Source organism: Poecilia formosa, unplaced genomic scaffold (genome assembly GCF_000485575.1).
Source record: "Poecilia formosa unplaced genomic scaffold, Poecilia_formosa-5.1.2 Scaffold373, whole genome shotgun sequence".
Taxonomy (NCBI): Eukaryota; Metazoa; Chordata; class Actinopteri; order Cyprinodontiformes; family Poeciliidae; genus Poecilia; species Poecilia formosa.
In genome coordinates, this window is record NW_006800312.1 from 347,086 (window position 1) to 357,210 (window position 10,125).

The following is a 10,125-nucleotide window of genomic DNA, read 5'->3' on the forward strand; positions in this document are numbered from 1 at the left end:
CAGCTAATTTAAGTTTTATCTCAGCTCCAGTAAACGCTGTGTTGTGGATTTTACCTCGGTAGTTGGCGTTGTTGAGCAGAAAATGGTGCCATCTACAAGTTTTTAGCTATAACACAAGAAAAATGTCTTATAAGTGAAATAATCTCCCAGTGGAGATAGTACTTTTTAAAATCAATACTATTGATTATAAACCAAGCTTTTTCTTGCTGGAAGGTTACCTGTATGTTAGTTTTGTCAATGCAAGGGTACTAATGTATTTGCACTAGAAACAAGACAAAAAATACTTGGTAGGTTTTTGTGCTTTTGCAGTTTAGCACACGATAACTAGACCTGTCACTATAAACAGTCAATCAATTAATCGGATGATCAATTTAAACAATCTCAATCATTTTTATTTGCATGATTTATTGTTTTTCTTTTGTCTCTTAATGTAAAAAACGGTCTTCGGTCTGATGCTTTGGTCTCAACTTGCTCTTGTTTTAAGGATAATTTTCATTATTCACTTTATTTGTTATTTTTGTTGTGTTATTCACTTATTTTTGGATATTTAAAAGTTAAATGTTCATTAGGATTTTTAAAGTTTATTGATCTCTGAGAATGTGTTCTTGCATTATTATGCCACTACCAGTATTTTTTACTTGAAAATGGTCTCAAAACAACAATCGTTTATCGCAATAACGTTTGGGACAATTTATCGCCCAGAAAACTTTATCGTGCCTGAACAAATGTTTTTGTCTCGGAAAAGAGTGAAAACCTAAAGACAGCCACCTCTTGTGCCGATGTGGATAGTTAATGTTTTAGCGTCACACTCCGCAGGTGTAAAACAATCTTGATTTAAAATAAGCTGGAAACAGTGAGCCGTTAGCCTTGCTCTGTTTCATGTAACCTCGTTCTGATTAAACATCTTTCTGCGACAGTAATTACTGAAAATAACTCTGTTAAAAATATCTGAACTCTTTTACTAAGGCTGTAAAACCTCTCAGCGGTAATAGCTGGAAAAGTCACAGCTGCAGTTTAACCTCAGTGAGGATCTGTTGATGAAGTTGGTATTTTTATGAACTGTTTGTGCTTCATTTCACTTCCTGTGACTGAAAGCTTAAATATTCATCTCAATGACTCAACTCCTGGTTTCTTTATACTCTTCTCCCCTTATTTGTTGTCCTGAACTTCCTTCCCATCTTGCTCACGCACAGATCCAAACACATGCTTGGGTCTCACGATATCCTTGGCTGTTTTCCACCTCTCTGATATGGCCGTACATCCAGTCAGTGTTCAAAAAGAAAACCGTTCGGTCGCTGACTGTGTCGGGCTGTGGCTTGTGCTGAGTCACCTCTCCTCCTCCTTCCACACAGACAAACAGAAAGTCAACTGTGTGTTCAACATGTAGGACCACATGTAACCTCCTGCCACATGTGTGCACGCATCTGTGTGTGTCGGTGTGTGTGGGGAGCTTCCTCAGACACAGTGGAGTCTTTCAGTCCCGCTGTGCAACAACCTCTCTTTGTAGTCACCCTCATGTGAAGCAGGGCAACACTGATTGGTATTCAACCCTTTAAGTTGTGCGCTTTAAAGGAGTCTGGTGCAAACTAAGATGATCGCCATGAGAACAAAAATCTGGCAGTTTGAATTATGATTTGCACGTCGAGACAGAGTTCAGGTTTTCAGGAAGGAGGGTCACTGAGCTGTTATTTGAAACATGAAGTGATCACTTCAGTGAGGAGCTTCATTTCCTCTTCTGTTGTTGACTCTTCTTTGGCCAGTTTACTGCAAGGCTTTCTGCTAAATATGTGGCATTATCTCACTTTGAAGGGCCTTTCTGTTGGATTTATGACGTGTGGTATTTACTGCAGTGGCTCACGCAGAACATTTTGATTTAAGGTGCATTAAAAACAATTGTAGCTTCAGCAGATAGTGGTATCTTGGGGTCTCCATAACAACCATCAGACACCGTCTACTTGCCGTTTGGTTGTTTGGGAGAACAACAGTACGGTGGACCCTTGTATTCACAGGGTTCACTACCAGACGCCTGAAAATAGCTAATAACTGTCTATTTTATTGGATCAGCCACCAAATATACCTTAATATGGACGAATTTGCACAGTAGGAACTGAATTGGCACCACAGCAGAAGCTAACGTCTACGGTCTTCCTTACTTTCTCTCTTGAGGGTTCAACCAATCAGCGCCAAGCAAAAAGAAAATTACACTCCTGGATTGGCTACCGTGCAAACAACAGAGCGTCAAGTGCCATTTCACATTGGTATTTTATCTTCCATAGATGCTTTTTCTTTTGAATATTTCAGATATACAATTCATTACCTGGTGTCTATGGCGACGTTCACACAGCACGCAATTGCAACCGATATCCGACTTTTTGACCGCGATCGGAACGGTCATATCGCTTTTTAAATTACTTTTACGTCGTTCACAACATAATTCTGCAAGCGAAGAAGCAGACACAATAAATCCAGATGTAAACAATGGCTGACAGGCCACAAAGAGACATTGCTATTGGTTGTGCTTTCGTTCTGTCAGCTTCGTTCGTCTTATGATCTTGTGACAATTCAAAATCCATCCACAGATGCCGGCATCCGTTATTATTTCCATGAACAGTGCACTGCCGTGCAACATCCACATTGTTTTTCTGCGGATGTGGGTCACTTTGGGGTCGTAAACCATTCACACAGAAGTCTGATTGCAGTCACATTTAATCGAACATGCAAACGTAAAAAATCGGAATTGAGTGTCGATATTATTGCAAAATTCACCAGTATGATTGCATAGGGCATCTTTTCTTAATATGGTGTTGTTGTAACACTGACCCAAATTTTCCTATGATAAAAACATAGATTAGATTAATTGTCCTCCTAAGAAAAAACCAAAATGCTGTTCAAAGTGTTAACAGCACACTGGAGATTTAAATTAAGGCTTAAATCTCCGGTGTGCGGTTATTTAGCCGAGCTTTCAGATTGTTTTTAGACAGCAGTAGGTGTTCCTAAATTTGGCTGTCTGTCTGTGCTTCAACATTTATGATCCGATGACTCAACTCGTGTATTTCATCAGCGTTCAGCTGGGTTTAAGTACAGTGCTCCAAGATTTCAACACTGCCTGATTTCCAATAACTTTGGTGTTAAGTGATCCTCGTATTCACGAGGAAGGACAGAGCAAGGAGATAATCGGTTTTTAAAGAGACAAACTAAAGCCTTTTGCCGTACTGGGGCTAAAGGCTCTAATAGTCTCCCTGACTAATGACTCATTTGGGAAAACCTTGAGGGATAAAATTAGATTTATAGAGACGGATAACGGCAAACGTTCCCGTCTGGTTTCTAACCAGATCAGAAGGACTTCTGCACAGGAAGTCATTTCCGGCTCTCCAGAAAGTTTGTTTCATTGTGAATAAAATAGGAAGAAACCATAAAAACAAGCATTAAGACGACATGTTTGATAGCTATTATTTAATTTGTTCGCCTCTACTGCGCGCTGTCACAGGGTTAAGGAAACACTTTCTCCCTCTCCTTCCTACTCCTTTTCTCTCTCTCCTTTTTCCATCCCCTTCTCTTCCCCCGTCCGTTGCATTCCTGCTAACCAGTCCTGCCTCTGTTCTCACTCGTATTCCCATCTGCGACTGTGTGGCCATGTTGGACCCTGGAGATCAGGGTCCGCCCACTCGCTCCTCTGTTAACCGTGTAGCTACTGCTTGGCTTCCTGCACGCTTACAAAAAAGCAAACAAGTCCTTTTAGGAGAAGTAAAAAGTTAACGGGGGAAGTTGCCATGGAAATGATGAGGAAATCTGATTGTTCTGCTAAAAGCATCCCAACGACCGAAGGCCGAAGCTCACTTAGCACCCCACGCCCCAAAACCGCTAAGAGGGTGGCAATGAAGGACAAAGTTTGGACAGTGTTTGTAAACCGGCAGCGTGTGGAGAAGCCCTGCAGGCCTGTTATCTGCTAGCTCAGGGTTTCTGGTTTCAAGCTACCATGGCTGGGTTTAAAAATAAACAAAGAGATGGGGAATGTAGGTTTTCTGCTGCAGCTGCTCCCACTCCACAAAACACAGCACGCCTATCAGATAACCTGAGGCAGCTCTTCACAAACTGCACCTGGGATGAAGGTCCAGATGGGTTTTGCAGGGCCTTCAATCGCCTAAAACAGTCACATTACAACCTCAACCTTCAGCATATTTTAGAAGTTAGTGGTGAATAACTGTGGCATGGAAGGAAAATGAAACACAAATAAACCCCAAAAAGTGTGGTATTAACTTGTATTCAGCCCCTTTCACCCTTAAATAAAATCCAGTGCAACAAGGAGAATCATTATTGGTATAAAGAGGAAGGTATTCTGGTCAGATGAGCCCCAAAAATAAATATTTTGGAAACAGTGATTCACACATTTCTCCATGGGGAACAAATTTAAAAGAAAAAAAGACTTTATGACTTTCTTCTGTTGGAACAAAGATGATGTAAAAGAGTTCATACCTAAAGCTGAGCCAGCGTAAACAGACAACCACAGCTCAAACTGCACCGAGCAAAGCAGCGATGCACCGAGCAAAGCAGCGATGCACCGAGCAAAGCAGCGATGCACCGATCGCAGTTTTCTGGTCGATCACAATCGCCAGTCTTTAAAAAGTCTGACCTGATGAGGCTGTGATAAAGTGACAAAACCTAAAAATGTCAAAAGGGTATGAATATTTTTACAGCGGACTTGAGAAATTTAGGTTGACTAAGCACCAACTGGATTGAAGCACATATCCATCCGTTCACTTTGTATTTCACATGCAATGGATGGAAATATGCTAAAATCTGGATGTCAACCAATGCCTCATTAAAATCTGCCTGCTAATACAACCATTTTGCAATTTAAGAAAGGCTTTCTCGATTTAAATGGAATGAGGTTTTACTCTTCACACTCTAAAAACACAAAATCGTACCTAGTATTTTTGGTTTAGTTTCTAGTGTAAATATCTTGGTACACTTCAAATAAGACAAAACTAACTTAAGAGTAACTTTTTAGCAAGACCCTGGAGGTTGATTTAGGTCAATAATTGCTTAATATTGATGAAAAAGTTCTAGTTTCATTAGCAGATAATTTCACTTACAAGGAGACATTTTCCCATGCTACTGTTTCATCAACATTAAGGAATTATTGACTTAAAACAAGCTAAGTTTTCTTGTTAAAAAGTGACTTAGTTAGTTTTGTCTTATTTCAAGTGTACTGTGATATTTGCATGAGAAACCAGACCAAAAGTACGAGTAAGAGTTTGTGTTTCTGCAGTGCGGTGCTTGGTTAACCAACATAACCATTTAGCAAACCTTGTTGCCATGGATTTGTGCCACTAAATACTCACAGCAGCAGAAAACGCCAGCATCTTTACTTTGGTTATATGAATGTTAAACAGCTCATAACGAACAAATTCGAGCTATTTTAAAGTTGTTTTTTATAATAAATTCAGGAAAAACATTGTTGGTTGATACTGGTTAAGTGAGTTTGTCTGAAGCTGGGGTTCCTCTCCAGTTACTGTTTGGCAGCACGTGCTTCACATCTCCCACTCTAACTGAGCCCGGCGCGCCTCCGTCAGTGAACCGACTGTAAATTAATCTCTTTGTTGTCTAACAGCCTCGGCTCAGACTGGATCGGGACAACGAAGAGGGGGGAAACCACGAGTATGGACGCCACCAAACCAAGAACGTGAGTCCCAAAGTACAAAATAAGGCAACATTGTCCCATAAAGTCAACTAAAAGCTGGCTACGCACACACAAGGATAAAATAGAGTGGACAGTTTCGTCCCATATATATCCCATCAGGGAACTTTATCTGTTTATAGATTATCAATGCATTGAAACCTCCATAAACAATGAAAGGTCTGCAGAGGATATTATTGGCAGAAAATCAAAGCATGTTGATTTCCAAATCCTCTTTAGGCCCATTAATCCTCTCTGCTGGCTTTAGAGACAGGATGGACGAAGTCAGAGAAACAAAAGGCTGCAGTCTGGACCTTCAGACTGAACGTTTCCCCTAATTACACGATTACTTACAGAAAATCTATGTTTAGCACGTTCAGACCTGGCAAACTATCTGAAGGAACGTTTGTTACAGTTTTTTTTTTTACCAAGTCAACCTTTTGTTTTTGTCAGCTTCAGTTTATTTATTTTACATTGGCTGTTATACTGCTAACTGCACTTACTGAACAAATTAAATCAAAGTTGTTTTTACATGTTTGACTGAGCTTGTGAAGCTGTTGGTGTATTTAAGTTTGCTGCTCTGGTGCAGAGTTATCAAATACAGTTTTTTTATTGGCCGATACTAAATCTTAGATATCTGTATTGGTATCAGAAGTGAAAAATGTGGATTGGTGCATATCTATTCAAAAATTTGATCAAATGTAGTTACTGTGTGCAGTTGAATGATATAAATACTTCTTTAAGCAAGTAGCATCCCAAAGAAGTCAAATTAAAATGGAAATATTATTCAAGCAGGGTTTCCTTCAGTTTATTATAAGTCTGGCGGGCCACCAGGCTTTACTTGTGACACCGCCAGGCTAAATATTGCTTATTCATTGAATTTGTTTTGAAGTGTTTGCACTTTTAAGACTTTATAGTTGGTGTTCAGGTATTGATCTTCCAATAAAACATAATTATCAAGGGATATTTTCAAATTTCCTGTTAACTTTAGACATTTTTTAACTCAAAAACACGACGGGCTGCTGGATGAATCACTGCCTGAGCTCCACAACCACCAGGCTTAGCAGGTTTTCTGCAGGAAACCTTGTTCAAGTGCTCTATAACTGCTGTGCCATGCAGTCACAGACACACAGTTATCTAAAAGGGAAGTACTAAATAGTTTTCCCGTCATCGTTTTTATTATTAACGGTCAGTAGAAGCCTGGTTCTGTCCTGTCCGACTGCACCTATAAGTCTCCACACTCCAGACACTGTGGACAGAATATGGGTCAAAGCCGGCTCAGTGGACCTGACACCAGCTTACCAGCTACTGACGGCAGCAGTTATACGCCACACACAGCTGCCGCCGGGCCGCGTCAGAGAAACCGCTCGGTCTGATGAGGTGAAGGAGGATTCTCCTGACAGCTGCATGTCCAGTCATCACTTCGGCTACAGACGGATCGTTGCAAAGCTCTGGCCGGTCAGACATGAATGACTGGACCTCTACAGTCAGACAAGGCATTTCAGAACCTTGTTCGGACTCACTGTGGCTGTGACTAGCAGGGAAGGACTGGGAAGTGTGGGTTTTAAAGATATGGACCAGGTACAGGTACTGGGGAGACTTTTCCAGACCAGTTTTCTCCTTCTGATTGGCGGACATAGATTGGCTTAATGGTCCTTATCGCCAACTTTGGCCTCTGCAGTTTTTTCACTAAAGTGTCAAAGTTTTGGTTTCCCATCTGGTCAGGCTTGTCTCAATAATTAATTTTTGCTTGACAATAAATTGTCCCAGTAATTACTGCAAGACCATTTTCAAGCAACATACTGACAATGGGCCTGTTGCAGTAAGCAATAAATCAATTAATAGCATGATAAGTTAAAATTAGCTCAATAATCATTTGAGTGATTTATCGTTTTTCTCTCTTTCTACCAAAAACTGGATGATAACGTCTTCAGTCTGGAGCTTCGGTCTCAACCAGCCTTTTCTTTTTTTATAGAGACTTTGTAATTCATTTTATTTGTTGTTTCCGTTGTGTTATTTATTTTGGCTCTTTAAAATGTCTTCCAGTCCAGGTGTTTAATCTTCATCAGAATCTGAGGATGTGTTCTTGCATTATTTTGTCATTATTATTATATTACTTGAAAATGGTGTCATAACAACATTATCATTTATAGCTAAAACTTCAGGGGCAATTTATCGTTCAACTAAATTTGTTACTGTGCCAAGCCTAATTGATGATGACTTAATAATGCAAGACCAATAAAAGTTTAATCTGGTAAGGAACACTGGAGAACATTTTAAATATCCAAAATAAAAAAACAACAACCAAAAACAATAAATACCAATACACCCAAAACAAAATTTCCCTTCACAAACTCTTCGACACGACGCAACTTACTTAAAATTTTTAATTTCTGCATTTAATCATAATATATTTTCATGGAACCGACAAATATAACATTTCTGATAACACTGTCAGTTTTGTTTTTAATCACCATTAATTAAAATTTATCGAGACAACAATAAGCCATAAGACATTTTTCACAATCAAATGATACACGATAGTATGGATGATAAATTGATGATCTTTACCAATTCTGTATAAGTAAGTTTAATTATTGTTTAATTATCCAAGTCAAACACTGTGAAAAACTGGCAGCAGCATTTACTTTGAGCTTTTTTTGTGCGCAATTGTCAAAAATCAGATTTTGGTCCACCATCGCATACCCACAATGAATTGAGCGCACATGGTAAAATATGTTCCCTAAAGTAATAAAAGCACAAGAATTGGAATAGAGACAATGCTAAATGTTCACACACTGCCAGGTTTAATTTTTTTAAAAGCATAACATGAAAAAAATATAGAAAATCAGGGTGTATTTAAATAATGTGAAATAATTCTCAGGTGTGCTTTAAGCCCGTTTCAACCAATCAGAACAAAGAGCCACGCTGCCAGCTTCATGATGAGGCTATAAAGCACCATGTGCCAACCTGTAGGAGAGGATGGGAAGTTTCCCCACTTCGCTCCTAAAAACGACCAAAAATAAAGAGTTTAATTCATTTATTTTCACTGTTTCTGTCTTTACACGTCCGTCAGGTCTGTAAACGGTTCTGTCTGAGAAAATAGCGAAGCTAGGCCAAAAGCAACGGCCAAGAGGCTGGTCGTGTTTCTTTCTTCTGGATCAGGCTGATTAATTAATACGCCGCCGAATCGACAGGCTCGGTTCGGTTGTGTTACCTCGCAGTCGTAGAGGTCCGTTAGCTGGTCGATGATCCACTCCTCCAGGTTCAGCCTCTTCCTCAGCTCCTTTCGGTCGTATTTGACGGTAACCCGTCCCTGCTTCCTAACGGGAGTCTCCGGTTCCTCCGTGGTGCCGGCCGGCGTCTGGAAATATACCCGCGGTTGAGGGCTCGTCTCCGGGCTCGTTACAGCTGCCATTGTCGCTCGGTTAGGGGATGATTTTTCTCTTTTTAAAAAAAAAAAAAAAAAAAAAAAAAAAAAAAAAAGGAAAATGGACCCCCCTCCTATCTGGAGGTGTGGAAGTGTAAAAAAAATGGGACTGTTGTTCCACAAATAAATAGCTGTGTGTGACTTGAAATCCCCCCCGGTTAGAAAAAAAAGAAAAGAAAATAACGGTCGCTGGACCTTTTGTTGTCCAAAATGGCTCAAAGGGACACTGACATGGGATGTCCGCTTCCACAAAGACAGACCGACTGCTGCGGTTAAAGTGGACGGGTAACCGGCTTATCGGGCTATTTCCAGCAGTCAGGCTCCCTGTTAAAAAAGGAGAAGGCAGCGGAGGCAGAGCCGGACCCAACTCTTCTGGTTGAGTACAAAGAGGAATCACACGTCGGTCTCTCCGTTCCGCTGGCCCCGGGGAGCAGCGTGGTGGGCTTTACTGGTCTTTTCCGGGATCCGACTATGATGGATCGGATCTTCTGTGTACGAATTGTTCACTGGTTTATTTTTTCAGCTTTGAGTGCATTTTTATTTTTATTTTTGTGTAATTGCATTATCATCGCATTTTAATAGTAGAGTAAATGAATTAATGTTCGTTCTCCGTTCCGCTGCTCCGAGGAGAGGAGCATGATGGGCTTTCCGGGTTTTCTCCGGGATCCAACTCTGATGGCTCGGCTCATTTTTTTTGTTCATTTTTTCATCTTTTTGTCTATTTTTTGTGCGGTCACTGTATGTTAATAGTATATTGAATAAAGTTGTGTTCTTTTCTACCAAACATCATCATCATCATCATTATTATTATTATTATTATTATTATTATTATTATTGTTATTATTGTTGTTGTTGTTAATCCAACCTGGTACTAAAGCAGATTCTGAACAGGTTATTTTGAACTGGACTAGATTTCTAGAAACAGGTTAAATATGTTTTTCCAATAAATGTTTTTTTTTTTCTTTGTAATACATTTTTGGGAAGGAAGTCAGAGCAGGAAGACAGTTGAATTTATTTG

General features: G+C 39.9%; 1 protein-coding gene across 1 annotated transcript in view; it reads right to left on the reverse strand.

The window, feature by feature from the left end:
* ppp1r14bb (protein phosphatase 1, regulatory (inhibitor) subunit 14Bb) overlaps window positions 1-9,585 on the reverse strand; it is a 32,261-nt gene extending 22,676 nt beyond the window's left edge. The window contains exon 1 of the mRNA XM_007575241.2: window positions 8,895-9,585. Coding sequence (XP_007575303.1) covers window positions 8,895-9,095 — 201 coding nt within the window. The 5' untranslated portion in view covers window positions 9,096-9,585. The remainder of the gene's footprint in view (window positions 1-8,894) is intronic.
* Window positions 9,586-10,125: the final 540 nt, after the last annotated feature.